Source organism: Mustelus asterias, chromosome 27 (genome assembly GCF_964213995.1).
Source record: "Mustelus asterias chromosome 27, sMusAst1.hap1.1, whole genome shotgun sequence".
NCBI classification, from domain to species: domain Eukaryota; kingdom Metazoa; phylum Chordata; class Chondrichthyes; order Carcharhiniformes; family Triakidae; genus Mustelus; species Mustelus asterias.
This window is the reverse complement of record NC_135827.1, coordinates 14,218,117-14,236,843: the sequence shown is the minus strand read 5'-3', so window position 1 is coordinate 14,236,843 and position 18,727 is coordinate 14,218,117. Positions and strand designations below refer to the sequence as shown.

General features: G+C 45.7%; 1 protein-coding gene across 1 annotated transcript in view; it reads right to left on the bottom strand.

Moving 5' to 3' along the window:
• robo3 (roundabout, axon guidance receptor, homolog 3 (Drosophila)) overlaps positions 1-18,727 on the bottom strand; it is a 322,494-nt gene that overhangs the window by 109,893 nt on the left and 193,874 nt on the right. Inside the window, exon 9 of the mRNA XM_078198844.1 lies at positions 10,497-10,702. Within this exon, the coding sequence (XP_078054970.1) occupies positions 10,497-10,702 (206 nt within the window). The remainder of the gene's footprint in view (positions 1-10,496; positions 10,703-18,727) is intronic.

Sequence of the window (18,727 nt, the reverse complement as noted above, 5' to 3'; positions counted from 1 at the left end):
GGACCGGGCCACTGATTTCTTTGATGGACGTTCTGTGGCCAGCAGCTTCTAAACATCGGCTTATCGGAAACTCTAGCCAGTCAATTTAATTTACAGTTTGTAGCCACGAGAGAAGCTGCTTTTATTGTGTAATTTTAATTCCCCTCTCCATGCCCACTCTGACATCACTCTCCATAAGATGTAGGAGCAGAAGTAGGCCATTCGGCCCATCCAGTCTACTCCGCCATTCAATGAGATCATGACTGATCTGATATGATAATCCTCAGCTCTCCTTTCCTGCCTTATCCCCAAAACCCTTGATCGCTGACTGATTAAAAATCTGTCCATCTCAGCCTTGAACATCCTAAACAACCCAACCTCTACAGCCCTCTGCGGTACAGAATTCCACCGATCACTACGCTCTGGGAGAAGAAATTCTTCCTCACCTCTGTCTTAAATGGGTGAACACAGTAAGAAGTTTAACAACACCAGGTTAAAGTCCAACAGGTTTATTTGGTAGCAAAAGCCACACAAGCTTTCGGAGCTCTAAGCCCCTTCTTCAGGTGAGTGGGAATTCTGTTCACAAACAGAGCTTATAAGCTTATAAGCTCTGTTTGTGAACAGAATTCCCACTGACCTGAAGAAGGGGCTTAGAGCTCCGAAAGCTTGTGTGGCTTTTGCTACCAAATAAACCTGTTGGACTTTAACCTGGTGTTGTTAAACTTCTTACTGTGTTTACCCCAGTCCAACGCCGGCATCTCCACATCATTAAATGGGTGACCCCTTACTCTGAGATGATGCCCTCTGGTCCTAGACTCTCCCACAAAGGAACAGCCTCTCAGCATCTACCCTGTTAAACCCCCTGAGGATCCTATATGCCTCATTAAGGTCACCTCTCATTCTTCTAAACTCCAAACGTACAGGCCCAGCCTACACAACCTCTCCTCATAAGAAAATCCCTTTAAACCCAGGATCAATCCAGTCAACATTTTCTGGACTGCCTCTGATGCCACTGTTCACAGTATTCTAGGTACTGAGTGTGGTTTAATTAGTGCCTTGTATAGATTTAGTAAGATTTGCCTATTTTTATAATCCATTCCCTTTGAAATAAAGGCCAATATTTCATTTGCCTTCCCTATTACCTGCTGAACTTGCATGCTAGCTTTTTGTGATTTATACACGAGGACCCCCAAATCGCCCCGTACTGCAGCTTCCTGCAGTCTTTCTCCATTTAAATAATATTCAGCTCCTTTATTCTTCCTACCAAAGTGCATAACTTCATATTTTCCTACTTTATATTCCATCTGCCAAGTTTTTGCCCACTCACTTAATGGGTGATATTTTACGGCCTAGTGCGCACGAGACCAGAAATTCCTGTCCGAGATCAACGGAGATTTCTGTTGTCGGACCCTCGCCTGCACCGATTCCGAGGCGGGTGAGGTGGTAGAGATTCTGCCAACTTGTCTACACCCTCCTGTAGACTCTTTGTGTCATCCTCACCACTTGCCTTCCCACCTATTTTTATGTCATCCACAAACTTTGCAATTGCACATTCACTTCCCTCATCCAAGTCATTAATATATCTTGTAAATAATTGTGGCCGCAGCACTGTGGCACTCCACTAGTTACAGGTTGCCATCCTAAAAATGCCCCTCTTATCCCAACTCTCTGTCTTCTATCAGTTAGCCAATCCTCTATCCATGTTAATATACCACCCCCAACATCATGGGCTCTTAGCTCATTAAGTAGTCCTCTGAGTGGAATCTTATAGAACGCTTTTTGAAAATCCAGGTATATTACATCTACAGGTTCCCTTTTATCTATCCTGTTCACTACCACCTCAAAGGATTCTATTAAATTTTAAGGCACGGCTTCCCTTTCACGAAGCCATGTTGATTCAGCTTGATTACATTATGTATTTCTAAATGCCCTGCTATTACATCCTTTATAATGGATTCTAACATTTTCCCCTCAGCTTCCTGTACTAATCAAGTTTAACAGAAGCTCGAACGCCTCATCCTTTAATTAGGCGCTTTCCAAATGCAACATTTAGTTCAATAATTTACAGATCATAACCATTGCTACCATTTATTTTCTACGAGGTGGCATTGGACTGGGTGGGCACAGTAAGAAGTCTCACAGCACCAAGTTTATTTGGAATCATGAGCTTTCGGAACGCTGCTCCTTCATCAGGTGAAAGCAAACTTTGATAAAGATTCTGCCATTTCCATCTACATCTTCGCCAAAGACATCTTTCATTTCCCTATTTGTCCCATCATCACCCCTTTCGCCTTGCACCATTATCCCTTCTGTCATTTAAACTCTCCTGCTTTCCACCCTCTCACACATCTTCCCTTCTGTCCTTCCCCCACTTTTCCCCTTTCTTTGTCTCTGCATTTCATAGAATCATAGAAACCCTACAGTGCAGAAGGAGGCCATTCGGCCCATCGATCCTGCACCGACAACAATCCCACCCAGGCCCTATCCCCGCAACCCTCCTTAAAAAAAACCTGTTATACCTCTAACTTCTTGCAGTTCTGGCTAAAGATCTTTGGCCTTAAACACTCACTATGTTTCTCTCAGCCTGACCTGCTGAGAGTTTCCAGCATTTACTGCTTTCATTTCAGCTTTCCAGCATCCGCAGTAATTTGCTTGGGTTTGAAGAAACTTGAACACCATAGAATCCTTACATCGCAGAAGAGGCCATTCGGCCCATCGAGTCTGCACTGACTCTCTGACAAGTCCAAAGATCTGCAGGTTAGGTGGATTGGCCAGGCTAAATTGCCCCTTAGTGTCAGGGGGACTAGCAGGGTAAACACATGGGGTTATGAGGATACGGCCTGGGTGGGATTGTGGTTGGCGCAGACTCGATGGGCTGAATGGCCTCCTTCTGCCAGTGGCACAGTGGTTAGCACTGCTGCCTTACAGTGCCGGGGACCCGGGTTTGATTCCCGGCTTGGGTCACTGTCTGTGTGGCATTTGCGCGTTCTCCCTGTGTCTGCGTGGGTTTCCTCCGGGTGCTCCAGTTTCCTCTCCCAGAGTCTGAAAGATGTGCTGGTTAGGTGCATTGACCTGAAGAGGTGCCACAGTGTGGCGACTAGGGGAATTTCACAGTAACTTCATTGCAGTGTTAACGTTTGCCCTACTTGTGACTAATAAACAAACTTCAACTTTAAAGGGATTCTAGGATTCTGAGAGTATCTTATCCAGACCCTCTCTCCCAATCTAACCCCACATATTTACCATGGTTGATCCATCTAACCTACACATCTTTGGACACTAAGGGGAAATTTAGCATGGCCAATCCATCTAATCTGCACATTTTTGGACTGTGGGAGGAAACCGGAGCACCTGGAGGAAACCCATGCAGACACTGGAAGAACGTATAAGCTCCACACAGTCACTCAGGTCTCTGGAGCTGTGAGGCAGCAGTGCTAACCACTGCACCACCGTGCCGCCCCACTCTGAACAAGTGTGATTCTCTGATAGTTGTTCACTGTGTAGACAGTGGCAATTTATTTCCAAGCTTCAATTAATGCATATTGAAACATCATTCATCAAACATCAAATTTCTAATCACAAAGTAGAATGTTTATAGGTTACTGTAAATATTCTACACCATGCTGATTACTACTCTGTCTTAAGTAAATAACCTGCTGGTTTGTATACAGTTTGATCAAATATATGTTTCATTTGGCCAAGTGAAAGCAACAAGAGTCACATGACAAGTTCCAAATAAATCAGCAAACAATAGCAGAGATTGTCCTGTTGAACCCTGGACAGGTAAAGATCCACTCCAGGTTCAGGTTGCAGGGATATGGGAATGACCAGTGTCAATGAACTTGAGTGAGAATATCTGGCATAAAAACAGCTGGGATTGCAACCTTTAGCAAAAGGATAGTGAGTAAAACATAAAGGCCGGATTCTCCAACCTCACCCGCGGCTGGGATTCTCCAGTCCCGCTGCAGTGAAAGGAGTTTTGGCTGAGCGCCAATTTCTATGTTCTCGGTGGCGGAGCTTATGAGATTGGAGAATTCCAGCCAAAATGTAAGGTTAGATCTTCTGATTTGTAAAGATCAACACATAATACACTAGTAGTGCATTACTTTGTATAGTAATTTTATACTGGTATTACAGAACAATTAATGCTTGCATGAAAATAGCACACACAACCAGCTAGGTTAATCCGTCACACTCTGTAATGTTAAACTAGAGAATGATAGGTACGTGAATTTGTTCTGCACACTTGAAAAGCCAGGCTTACTCAATAAGGATGAAGCTCACATATTACTCAGTATCGCATAATTAAAATGAATGTGTTTGTTATGCCACATCACAAGGTAGCTACAGACGAAACAAAAAACATTCAGCTCATGTCTGTTCAACCAGTCCAAAGAAATCTTAAACTCTCCCTAATCTCTGAAAGCAACCACGCAGGTGCAGCAAGCAGTTAGGAAAGCAAATGCATGTTGGTCTTGATTGCAAAAAGGCTTGAGTACAGGAGCAAGGATGTCTTACTGTAGCCGTAAGAAGTCTCACAACACCAGGTTAAAGTCCAACAGGTTTATCTGGTAGCACAAGCCACAAGCTTTTGGAGCACTGCTCCTTCATCAGGTAAGTGGGAGTTGTGTTCACAAACAGGGCATATAAAGACACAAACTCAATTTACAAGATAATGGCGAGTCTTTACAGGTAATCAAGTCTTAAAGGAACAGACAATGTGAGTAGAGAGAGCGTTAAGCACAGGTTAAAGAGATGTGTATTGTCTCCAGCCAGGACAGTTAGTGAGATTTTGCAAGTCGTGGGGATTACAGATAGTGTGACATGAACCCAAGATCCCGGTTGAGGCCGTCCTCATGTGTGTGGAACTTGGCTATCAGTTTCTGCTCGGCGATTCTGCGTTGTCGTGTGTCGTGAAGGCCGTCTTGGAGAACACTTACCCAAAGATCAGAGGCTGAATGCCTGTGACTGCTGAAGTCTTCCCCGACAGGAAGAGAACACTCCTGCCTGGTGATTGTCAAGCAATGTTCATTCATCCATTGTCGTAGCGTCTGCATGGTCTCCCCAATGTACCATGCCTCGGGACATCCTTTCCTGCAGCGTATCAGGTAGACAACGTTGGCCGAGTTGCAAGAGTATATACCGCGTACCTGGTGGATGGTGTTCTCACGTGAGATGATGGCATCCGTGTCGATGATCCGGCACATCTTGCAGAGGTTGCTGTGGCAGGATTGTGTGGTGCTGTGGTCACACAGCCACTGATCTTCGGGTAAGCGTTCTCCAAGGCGGCCTTCACAACACATGACAACTCAGAATCGCTGAGCAGAGACTGATAGCCAAGTTCCGCACACATGAGGACGGCCTCAACAGGGATCTTGGGTTCACGTCACACTATCTGTAACCCCCATGACTTGCCTGGGCTTGCAAAATCTCACTGGCTGTCCTGGCTGGAGACAATACACATCTCTTTAACCTGTGCTTAACCCTCTCTCCACTCACATTGTCTGTACGTTTAAGACTTGATTACCTGTAAAGACTCGCATTCCAACCATTATCTTGTAAATTGAGTTTGTGTCTTTATATGCCCGGTTTGTGAACACAACTCCCACTCACCTGATGAAGGAGCAGCGCCCTGAAAGCTTGTGGCTTGTGTTACCAAATAAACATGTTGGACTTTCACCTGGTGTTGAGAGACTTCTTACTGTGCTTACCCCAGTCCAACGCCAGCATCTCCACATCATTACTGCAGCTGTATAGGGCCTTGGTGCGACCACACCTGGAGTACTGTATGCAGTTTTGGTCTCCCTATCTAAGAAATGAGATAGTTGCCATAGAAGGAGTGCAACGAAGGTTCATCAGACCGATTCCTGGGATGGCAGGATTGTCGTATGAGGAGAGAGTGGGTCAACTGGGCCTGTATTCACTGGAACTTAGAAGAGAGGGGATCAAATTTAAATGTACAAAATTCTGATAGGGTTGGACCGACTGGGTGCAGGGTTAAAAACAGAAAATGCTGGAAAAACTCAACAGATCTGGGTGAACCTATGGAGAAACACAGTTAATGTTCAGAGTCCATATGACCCTTTACAGAACGGAAGAGGGATCCCAGTATTTTGCTTTAACCTGAATGCGGGGATGTTGTTTCCTCTAGTTGGGGGAGGTGGGGGTTCTAGAAAAAGGGATCACAGTCTCAAGCTATGAGGAGAAATGAGGAGAAATTTCTTCACTCAGAAGATGGTGAACCTGTGGGATTCTCTACCACAGAAGGCTGTGGAAGCCAAGTCACCGAATATATTAAAAAAGAAAATAAATAGATTTCTGGACACTAATGGTGTCAAGGGTATGGGAGCATGGCATTGAGATAGAGGATCAGCCAGGATCATAATGAATGGTGCAGCAGGTTCGAAGGGCCGAATGCCCTACTGCTGCCCCTATTTTCTATGTTTCTGTATTACTACAGCAAGTCAGATCATTTCTCATAATTTTAAGTTGCACATGATCAAGTATTAACATCATGTGTTGTCAAGTATAAAGAAAGGGAGGCGATGGCCTAGTGATATTATCGCTAGACTGTTAATCCAGAGACTCAACTAATGTTCTGGGGACCCAGGTTCGAATTCCACCACGGCTAATGGTGGAATTTGAATTCAATAAAAAATATCTGGAATTAAGAATCTCCTGATAACCATTGTCGGAAAAATCCATCTGGTTCACTAATGTCCTTTAGGGAAGAAAATCGGCCGTCCTCACCTGGTCTGGCCTACATGTGACTCCAGAGCCACAGCAATGTGGTTGACTTTCAACTGCCCTTGGACAACCAGGGATGGGCAATAAATGCTGGACAGCCAGTGACGCCCATGTCCCACGAATCAATAAAAAAAGTATCAAGAAAAGCAGTGCAGCACATCTTAGGCACTGCACCAGCAGGTTTTCCTGGATTTTATGCTCAGGTTTCAATGGGATTTGAACCTATAGCCAGCTGACTCAGAGGTGAGGATGTGACTAACTGGCATGGCTGGCACGCAGACATAAGCAATCTGTGCTGAAGACATGTGCCCAACAATTTGCGCATTTTCCAGGGATTTAACTGCTCCAATAATGAATAAGCCCATGTGAGCCTTCATTAGGATTTGGATAACATCATGGGAACATGCAAACACCTCCTTTAAGTAACCCTCACTATTTTAATCCTTCACTCCCTTGGTCAAAATCCTAGAACTGTCTACCCAACAGCATTGTGGGAATATTTTCACCTTTCACCATGACCATAAGGAGACGGCCCATTGCCAACTTTTCAGGGAAACTCGGAATAGACAATAAATGTGACCCCGGGCAACATTGTCCAAGGGAACAAGCAGCGCCCATGTTCTCTACATCCAGTCTCCAGACTCTGCACACTCAAAACCTCCCGCTTACTCCACATCCAGTATCCCTACCCTCCACATTCAAACCCCCCCAAACTCCACATCCAGTGTCCCTACTCTCCACACTCAACCACCCATCACCCCCCCAATCCCCCCCCCCACCTCCATTCCACAACTAGTGTGCTTACTCTCCACACATTGAACCCCCATACTTCACAGCTAGACTCCACTTTCCACAGCCAATGCTTTTACTCCCCATAATTCTACAGTGTTTTGAGATCTGGGAAAAGTCCATTATGGGCATCTCATTGTTGGGAACCATGAGGAGTTGTACACAGTAAAGAGGCTAACTGGAACATCTTTCGTAATTGGGATAGACTGGAGAAGCCGGTGTTGTTCCTTAGAGAAGGTTGAGGAGAATTGATACAGAATATTCAAAGTCATGACCTGAGCAGAGTGGATAGGGAGAAGCTATTTCTCCTTGGTGGAAGGGTTGAGAATCAGAGGACTCTGATTTAAGATGAATGGCAAATAAAAACCCCACAGGCAACATAAGGTAAAACCTTTTTAAGACAGCGAGTGGTTAGAATCTGGAATTCACTGCCTGAGAGTGTGGTGATGGCAGATTCTCAAAGGGAATTGGAGAGTTGCATGGTTGGGGGAAAGGGTGGGCGTAGTGGGACAAGCTGAGTTACTCCTGCTAAGGGCTAGCATGGAAGGCCAAATGGCCTCTTTCTGTGCTGTAACCATTCTGTGATTTTAACCATGCTTTGCTGATCTTTAGCTGTGGCACTGGTTATTTGGAGAGTTGCGAGATAGTCCGTGTTGCATGCTTACTCAGGTTTTCATGATGTGGAGATGCCGGCGTTGGACTGGGGTAAGCACAGTAAGAAGTCTCACAACACCAGGTTAAAGTCCAACAGGTTTATTTGGTAGCAAATACCATAAGCTTTCGGAGCTTGCTGCTCCTTCGTCAGATGGAATGAAAATCTGTTCTCCAACAGTGCACAGAGACACAACATCAAGTTACAGAATACTAATTAGAATGCAAATCTCTACAGCCAGCCAGGTCTTAAAGGTACAGATAATGTGGGTGGAGGGAACATTAAACACAGGTTAAAGAGATGTGTATTGTCTCCAGACAGAACAGCTGGTAAGATTCTGCAAGATCAGGAGGCAAGCTGTGGGGGTTACTGATAATGTGACATAAATCCAACATCCCGGTTTAGGCCGTCCTCATGTGTGCGGAACTTGGCTATCAGTTTCTGCTCAGCGACTCTGCGCTGTCGTGTGTCGTGAAGGCCGCCTTGGAGAACGCTTACCTGAAGATCCAAGGCTGAATGCCCGTGACTGCTGAAGCCATGCAGACGCTACGACAACGGATGAATGAACACCGCTCGACAATCACCAGGCAAAACTGTTCTCTTCCTGCGGGGGAGCACTTCAGCAGTCACGGGCATTCAGCCTTGGATCTTCAGGTAAGCGTTCTCCAAGGCGGCCTTCACGACACACAACAGCGCAGAGTCACTGAGCAGAAACTGATAGCCAAGTTCCGCACACATGAGGACGGCCTAAACCGGGATGTTGGATTTATGTCACATTATCAGTAACCCCCACAGCTTGCCTCCTGATCTTGCAGAATCTTACTAGCTGTTCTGTCTGGAGACAATACACATCTCTTTAACCTGTGTTTAATGTTCCCTCCACCCACATTATCTGTACCTTTAAGACCTGGCTGGCTGTAGAGATTTGCATTCTAATTAGTATTCTGTAACTTGATGTTGTGTCTCTGTGCACTGTTGGAGAACAGATTTTCACTCCATCTGACGAAGGAGCTGTGCTCCGAAAGCTTATGGTATTTGCTACCAAATAAACCTGTTGGACTTTAACCTGGTGTTGTGAGAGTTCTTACTGTCCTCAGGTTTGAGCAGAGCTCTGACATGACTTGGCACCCTCAACTGTGAACAACATCTGCACAGAGAGCGAGACAAACATCTGTGGGAATATAGATTTAAAAGTAAACGGGTTTCAATGGAAATGGTCAAAAACGTCATCAACAGGGATGTGAATAAGACTAAGAATGTAGGATAGGAGTCGTTTAAAGACCTAACAACATGCTGGACATTTGAAAGTAAGTGATTTCATAGCCAAATTTTGCGAGACATCCACATAGTTTTATAATTTTAATTCTTCATACTTTGATCGATCAGGGTATGCTGTCGGCGAGAGTCATTAGGGGTGATCCTACCATTTCGCCCCACCAGCTGACGGGTGGGGCATGAGACAGCTGAGAAATCAGGTTCGAGATCGGTCTGGGCAGGGAGTTGGGATCAGCCACGGAACCCCGCGGTAGGGGGAGGGGGCATGGTTTCAGCCACAAAGGCCAGCTATAACTAGGAGAAACCCAATGACAGGGTTTCTGCATTCACAGAGCACAGAAACCTGCACACGCGCAATGGTGACCTCTGCTGCTGTCAGCCGGCTTTCAGATGATCCAGGCCCCGCCCACTTCCCCCGCTGGCAGATTCCAATTTTGGCAATATTTATTTGACTGAGTCAGGTAAGATTCAATTTTTTAAGTCACCCAAAAAATAGGTGCAGATTTCTCCCACTTTCACACTCGTTCAGGTTAGAATTAGAATTTGTTTTTTGTAAGATCACCCCTGTAGAGTTTTGCAGTGCAGCCTATCATGTCTGTGCTGGCTATCAGGCACCTAGCTATTCTAATCCCAAATTTCCAGCACTTGGTCCATAGCCTTGTATGCTATGATGTTTCAAGGGCTCATCAAAATGCTAATCTAAATTCATAGCTCCAGCCCAGGCAACATCCTGGTGAATCTCCTCCGCACCCTTTCTCGTGCAATCACATCCTTGGCTTGATAACCAAGAGCCAATTTCTCAATGTGTGGAGCACATATCGTGAAATCACAGCCAAGCTTCCTGAAATCTTTCATCCGTTAGTTTAAGGTGCAAGATTTTATCAGTTCAGATGCCATTCCGTAAAAAGAGCCCTTTTGTGTCTTTGGATCATTCACTTTGAAGGATGCAAAGAAAAGGTTACACGAATAATTTCCCCGGAGTTGGGAATAATGACGGAAAACCCATGATGTTTCCCCAAGGCTGATGCAATATAAAGCAGTGCCCGGATCCTACCTTTACGTTGGTAATTTGGAGTGTCCCATTATCCAGCATGCTAATGCGAGGGTCATTACCCAGGATCCTCTGCCCATCCTTTAGCCAGTGCACGCTGGGAAGAGGGTTCCCGATCACATGACACTGAAGCTGCGCTGTGGAGTCAACGGCGAGTGTCTGGTTAGCGGGGCCCTGGCGAATGATGGGTGGTATCCGATCTGAAGAGACTGAAACACAAGAAGGAGACAAGTGAAGACAAATAAAACACTTATACAGCTGATGTTAATGACTGTGTGGGACCCAGGGAGCTATATGGACTGAACGACATGTTACACAGGGACATGTGTATACTGTGCAGTGTTACACAAGAGAGATGTGTGCGCTGTACACTGTGTTACACAGGGACATGTGTATACTGTGCAGTGTTACACAAGAGAGATGTGTGCGCTGTACACTGTGTTACACAGGGGCATGTTTCTTAATTTGATTTATTGTCACATGTATTAGTATACGATGAAAAGTATTGTTTTTTGTGCGCTATATAGTGTATACTGTAAACGGTGTTAGAGATTTGTGTGCTGTACACTGTGTTACACAGGGATATTTGCACGCTGTATAAGGGGTTACATGTAGATATAATGGATAGAACACTGATTAGATAGTGAACCTGCATTCAAACTAAGGAGAACATTACGCTGTCTAAATGGAGTATGCAGTGTTTTATACATGGACGTGGAGCGAGTAAAGAGTGTGTCACAGGAGCTGTGTGTACTGAACCGTGTGTTACACAGGGAGCTGTGTGTACTGAACCGTGTGTTACACAGGGAGCTGTGTGTACTGAACCGTGTGTTACACAGAGAGCTGTGTGTACTGAACTGTGTGTTACACAGGGAGCTGTGTGTACTGAACTGTGTGTTACACAGGGAGCTGTGTGTACACTGAACTGTGTGTTACACAGGGAGCTGTGTGTACTGAACTGTGTGTTACACAGGGAGCTGTGTACACTGAACTGTGTGTTACACAGGGGGCTGTGTGTACTGAACTGTGTGTTACACAGGGAGCTGTGTGTACTGAACTGTGTGTTACACAGGGAGCTGTGTGTACTGAACTGTGTGTTACACAGGGAGCTGTGTGTTACACAGGGAGCTGTGTGTACTGAACTGTGTGTTACACAGGGAGCTGTGTGTACACTGAACTGTGTGTTACACGGGGAGCTCTGTGTACTGAACTGTGTGTTACACAGGGAGCTGTGTGTACTGAACTGTGTGTTACACAGGGAGCTCTGTGTACTGAACTGTGTGTTACACAGGGAGCTCTGTGTACTGAACTGTGTGTTACACAGGGAGCTGCGTACATTGAACAGTGTGTTACATAGGGAGCCATGTGTACTGAACATCATGTTACACAGGGAGCTGTGTACACTGAACAGTGTGATACACAGGGAGCTGTGTACACTGAACAGTGTGATACACAGGGAGCTGTGTACACTGAACAGTGTGTTACACAGGGAGCTGTGTACGCTGAACATCGCGTTACACTGGGAGCTGTGTACACTGAACAGTGTGTTACACAAGGTTGTGGATTGCACTGTGTGTTACAGTGAGATATCATAGATAGACCAGTGCTTTAGACAAGGAAACTGCACTCACTGAATGATGTGTAACACTGGGGAACTGTTCCAGGCTATTCTACAGAATATAGGTGAGCACTGAGTCACACGGGAGCAGCAGTATTGTTGGAATGGTGCATTACATGATGAAGGGAAAGATTGTTCGACAAACGAACACTGTAGCCAGGAGCTTCAGCTTGTCTGCCCAAGGCAACACTAAACAGATGGGACAGGCTGACAGGATCGCAGTGAAGCTGATTGACTGTTCTCAGCTGATACTCTCAGCGTTGACTCTTCAAATCGACTTCTCACTACCGGTTGAAAGGCTCGGGAGATGGATTGATGTCTCCCCCTGTCCCCTTCACACAGCCACAGGCAAAGAGACTTGCCCCCTCTCACACAGCAAGACACTTTGACCCCCCCGTGCAATAATTAAAAAAGTCAATTAATGCTGAGCATTAATTGGCTGCTCTTATAATGTATGACTTGTTTCCACAGGCAGTCAAAGTGTCAGTAAATGTCTCCAATTAGACCCACATCAATCGCATTAAATTTTAGGCACAGACATTTTAATAAGTTGCCGATTTTATAAGCAGACTTCAGGCCTGGTACATATGTTTTAATTCAAATGTGGCTTTAATTATTTCATGTAAAATATGTGAAGTTCTTTGTCTCAGTTTTAATTAAAGTGCTTCAAGTGCAGTGTGAAATACAAGGAGGCTTTGCACCAGGTCATTTTATTAAAGAATTCGTCGGAAGCTCCATTTGCTCCTCATTATATTCCAGTTACTAAATTATTTTGCCGCTGGTGGTCGGCCCAATTACTTCCCATGTTCCTAGTCTGTGCTGAGATAGCCGACTCTGCTTGCATTTGGGATTGAGCTGTTACAACTGACCTGGGTAAGCAGAGTTTAAATTTTTAGCTGGGCAAGTTTTTTTTACACAGGCGGTGGTGAGTGCCTGGAACTCGCTGTCGGGGGAGGTAGTGGAAGCACATACGATAGTGACTTTTAAGGGGCGTCTTGACAAATGCATGAATAGGATAGGAATGGAGGGATGTGGTCCCCGGAAGGGTAAGGGGTTTTAGTTCAGTTGGGCAGCATGGTCGGTGCAGATTTGGAGGGCCGAAGGGCCTGTTCCTGTGCTGTAAGTTTCTTTGTTCTGGCTCACTGAGTGAATTTTGATGGAAAGTGCTGATCCTAAATATGGACAGGATCAAGCTCAGCTGTGATAATTCCTGCAGTTGCATAGTCCAGCAGGGCTGACAGTTGTGGAGGGACACTTGCATGGCTGATACGCTCCAATAAAACAGAAACCTGGGATCAAAGTTGAATCTTCTCTCTTTCCTGACTCTTCCCCACTCCTGGCCTGTTTGCAGTGAGTGAGAGGTAGGTACATACAGCTTGAGATTGCTAGCTCTCTGGGGTTGCTCCTTCTAGGAAAAGTATGGGTCCGGGGTAACACACTTTCTTTTCCGTAGGGGACTGGCTTCAAATCTAGCCCTGGCTGGCGAAGGGTCAGCTGCAGGTGAAGTGAGTTTGGCACAAGCTCGCTTCTGGTCAGGATACAAAAGCCTCGGCCTATACTGCCACTAAACCCACAAACACAGGCAGCAAAGTGTAAGGACCCGAACTGTCGCACCGGTGTGGTCGGGGCGGAGGGGTATTGTTGTGTCTGAGTAAGGGAACCTTTACTCGGTACCTAGCCAGGCTAAACCTGACCCGGGAGAATTTAATACAGACACCGGGCACTGGAGCTAATTTTCACCCCAAGTGTGCTTCGGCAGGGCAGGGCTAGAGCGATTGTAACAACATTCACTGGCCTATATTTCAAGACCTGGGGAATCTCAATTCCCAGCATTCACCTGTACCTGCCGAAAAAGGTGAACACAGCAGCTGGCCAGTAGGTGGGAGATTCAAAAAGAATGGAACAGTCCAGAACTAGGGGTCATGGTTTGAGGATAAGGGGTAAACCTTTTAGGACTGAGGTGAGGAGAAATTTCTTCGCTCGAGGAGTGGTGAATCTATAGAATTCACTACCACAGAAAGTAGTTGATGCCAAAACATTGTGTGATTTCAAAAAGAAATTAGATATAGCTCTTGGGGCTAAAGGGATCAAGGGATATGGGAGGGAAGGCAGGATCAGGATCTTGAACTTGACGATCAGCCATGATAATGATTGGCAAAGAAGGCTCGAAGGGCCGAATGGCCTACATCTGCTTCTATTTTCCATGTTTCTATGAGAGCTCCTGGCTCTAAAGGGTAGAGTCACAGTCTCAGGGAGAGGTGTCCAGCATGGTCTCACAGTAATGATGTTGGGTGGTGGGGTGGGGTGGGGTGGAGAGGGGTGATTGTGTAAATCTGCTTGCAAAGTCCTTCGTGAGGCTCCTCTTGCATAGTTCCACACTGACCCTCGGAGGGGCCTTATCGCTCTTACACTCAATCAAACTGGTCTCGACTCCCACCACTTCTCATCTACTTTATCCATGTAATCTTTCATTCCTCAGCCCCTATCTTGCTTTCCCTTATATGAAGCTCTGCTGCACACATTGTTCTAGTTAGTTCCAAACCTTTAAAAATTATTCTTTCATGGAATGTGGGTGGCTTTGCAAACCTTTTTTTTGGAGTACTTTTTGGTACTTTAATTCCAACCAAAAATCCCAATTCAAATTGAATCTAATTCATGGTCCCGACGTGAGGGACAAACAAGATCCAAGCTGACAGGGCAAGACATTGCAATCCATCTTGGGCTCAATCAGACAAGATCCAAGGTCCAAGATACCGTGCCAAGGGCGGCATGGTAGCACAGTGGTTAGCACGGCTGCTTCACAGCTCCAGGGACCTGGGTTCGATTCCCGACTCGGGTCACTGTCTGTGTGGAGTTTGCACATTCTTCTCGTGTCTGCGTGGGTTTCCTCCGGGTGCTCCGGTTTCCTCCCACAGTCCAAAGATGTGCGGGTTAGGTTGATTGGCCATGCTAAAATTGCCCCTTAGTGTCCTGGGATGCGTAGATTAGAGGGATTAGTGGGTAAAATATGTAGGGTTATGGGGGTAGGGCCCGGGTGGGATTGTGGTCGGTGCAGACTCGATGGGCCGAATGGCCTCTTTCTATACTGTAGGATTTCTATGATTCTATGATTTCTATGACAGGATGAGGCATTCTACCCCCTCCCAGGCTTGATCTAATGCTTCATAGAGTGCCCACAGTTCAAAAGGAGGCCATTTGGCCCACCAAGTCTGCACCGATCTCTGACAGATCATCCCGTCCATGCCCTATTTCCATATTCCCACCTATTTAATCTACACCAATGAGGGCAATGTAGCATGACCAATGCACCTAAACTGCAAATCTTTGGACTGTGGGAGGAAACCAGAGCATCCAGAGGAAACCCACGCAGACACGGGGAGAACGTGCAAACTCCACACAGACAGTAAGCCAAGGCTTTGAACCGAACATGGATCTCTGATGCTGTGAGGCAACAGTGCCAACCACTGTGCCACCGTGCCGCCCAAAAGGCCAAGATTTGTTTCCCATCACTAATCGCCCCTTGAACTGAGTGACTTGTTAAGCCATGTCAGAGGGCTGTTAAGAGTCAACCACATTACAGTGGGTCTGGAATTACATGTAGACCAGGCCAGACCAGGAAAGGATGGCAGATTTCCTCCCCTAAAGTGGCATTGGTCAACCAGATGGGTTTTTACAACAATCGATGATAGTTTCAGCCTAACTTTTAATTCCAGTTTTATTTATTAAATTCAAATTCCACCAGCTGCCATGGTGGGATTTGAACCTGTGGTCCCAAAGCTTCTGTTTTACTAGTCTAGTGACACTGCCACTCTGCCACCAACCTCCCTCTTCTAATTGCTCTCTGAGCAATGATTCTCCTGAATTCCTTATTGGATTTGTTCATTGACTATCTTCCATTCATGCTCCTCAATTTTTGATTCCCTCACAAACGTTAATATTTTCTTTATGCCTACCCTATCAAAGATCTTCATAATTTTAAAGACCCTCTAGGTCATTAATCCTTCCGATTTCTAGAGAAAAGCGCACTAACCCGTTCAGTCTTTCCTGATATTTACAACCTTTCAGTTCTGGTATCACCCTTGTAAATCTTTCTTTCCATCTGTTACAGAGCTTCCATAACCTTTTTGAAATATGGCGAATAAAAATAGAGAACTGTTTCCCCGCAACAGCTCAGGTTAAAAATAAATCTGGGTTTCCATGATATAATAGGAGCATCATTTGTATGAATTCTTGATGGCCTCCCCACAACCCCCATTCCCCATCAACCCCCCCGTCCACTCGCCATTAGAGGGACGTCTCAACTCCCTGGAGAACCTTAAAGGTGTGCAAGGTTTGTCACTGGAGTAACCAACTGCCCACCTTCCTAGTTACCCCTATGTGGTTTAAAAAAATTGACCCAGAAATTGGAAGGTGTACAGTTCCCCAGGACTATCACCCCTTAATTCTGATGTACTCAAACATAAATGAAATTGAGTGCGTTTTTTTTATGTACTAAGTGAGAATAAACTGTACGACCACCCCTCACCCTAAATCACTTCAACCTAGAATTCCATTTCTGGGGGAAGATCTGGGGAATCCCAGATCCAACTAGACCCGTCTCCATTCACATCCGTTCAAGTAGCTGGGATAATGGTCACTGTGTCGCAAATTTCACTGGTGGCGGGTCAAATAGACAGGAGCGGTCAACTCAAGAGCAACCACATTCACAAAGTTGACCTGGTTACAGTCACACGATGCTGAACAATTCATCAACAGCGATTCCAACATCAAACTGTTACAACTGGTATTTCTAAGGCATTTAATGGCCACTTCTCCACAGTTGTATTTTTTTCCCAATGAAAAGTGAAATCTGTGAGAACTGAGACATGTCTCACGCCCCCCCCCCCCCCCCCCCCCCCCCCGCCGGCCTCCCCCCCGCCGGCCTCCCCCCTTCCCCCACACCACCCTGTTGACAAAAGTCAATTCTCATCAATTCTAGATAAAAGCAAATTACTGCGGATGCTGGGATCTGAAACCAAAAGAGAAAATGCTGGAAAATCTCAGCAGGCCTGGCAGCGTCTGTGAGGGGAGAAAAGAGCTGACGTTTCGAGTCCAGGTGACCCTTTGTCAAAGCTTATCAATGCTAGCATCCCCAACAGCTGGGGATTCCAGCATCCGCAGTATTGCTTTTAGTTGCCCCAATGAGACCAGCTCGGGTTAAGAACCTCAAACTCTCCTGGTCTCTCTGTTCAGCGTCATTCAGCTAGCACACTGGATTGTTGGGGTTTTTTTTTATTCATTCGTGGGACATGGGCGCTTGTGTCTATTTGACCCACCACCAGTGAAATTTGCGACACAGTGACTATCATCCCAGCCACTTGGACGGATCTAGCTGGTTCAGGGAAGCAGTCAGCCTTTCCCCAGGAAAGTAATTCTAGGTTGAAGTGACTTAGGGTGAGGGATGGTCATACACTATATTCTCACTTAGTACATTAAAAAAACGCACTCAATTTCATAGTCCTGAGAAATTGCCCATCCCTAGTTGCCCTTGAGAAGGTGATGGTGAGCTGCCTTCTTGAACAACCGAGTGTCTCGCTAGGCCATTTCAGAGGGCAGTTGAGAGTCAACCATATTGCTGTGGCTCTGGAGTCACATGTGGGCCAAACTCAGTAAAGGCAGCAGATTTCCTTCCCTAAAGAATATTAGCGAACCAGATGGGGCTTTCTGACAATCAACAATGGTTTCAAGGTCATCAGTAGATTTTTAACTCCAGATTTTTTTAAAAATTGAATTCAAATTCTACCAGCTGCTGTGGCGGGATTCGAACCTGGGTCCCCGGAACATTAGCTGAGTTTCTGGATTAATAGTCTAGCGATAATGCCACTAGGCTATTGCTTCTCAGATTGCTGAACGCCTTGCATTACAACAGTGACCACACTTCAAAAGTACTTCAATGGCTGTAAAACACCTGGGGGTGTCTTGATGTTGTAAAAGGTGCAACAAAAATGTAAAAACTCTTTCTGCTACAAAAAAGGATGCTTTCATGTTTCTTCAGAGAGCTGGGCCATCTTTGATTTCCACACGGCATAAATATTAACCTTTCAGTGAGTACATTTTGTGATCTTCTGAGACACTAGGGCCACCTGCAGTCAGGTAGCTGCTCTTTGTTGTCTTCCATTCCTATTTCTCTTCATTGACAGGGAAAGATTCCTTTGAATGCCTTCGGTGGAAGGCCTGTATTCTACAAGCCAGCGCCACAAGGAAATACATTATTCAGAAGGCCCTGGTCAAAGACAGAAAGCCAATAACAACTTAAACTGTTGTGGCTTGCCAGGGATTACCTGAAAAATTCAAGGCTCCAGCCGGGTTGAAAACTGAAAGGCCTCAGCTCCTGGAAGGGCCCAGAGAGTGGGATCCTTCCAGGAGAGATTCTGTGGCGATCAATGGAAATTGATTGTACAGCGGTGAGCAGTGACACGGTGAGAAATGAGATGGAGTAATTGTCAAATTGATTTCAGGCCAGTGAGAACTGCAAAATGACTGGGCATTAAACTGCAGGGTAGTCAAGAAATAACAAGATTAACTCGACCCTTAACAGGCTCCAGTAACAGTTATGTTTCATGCCACTGTACTCGAT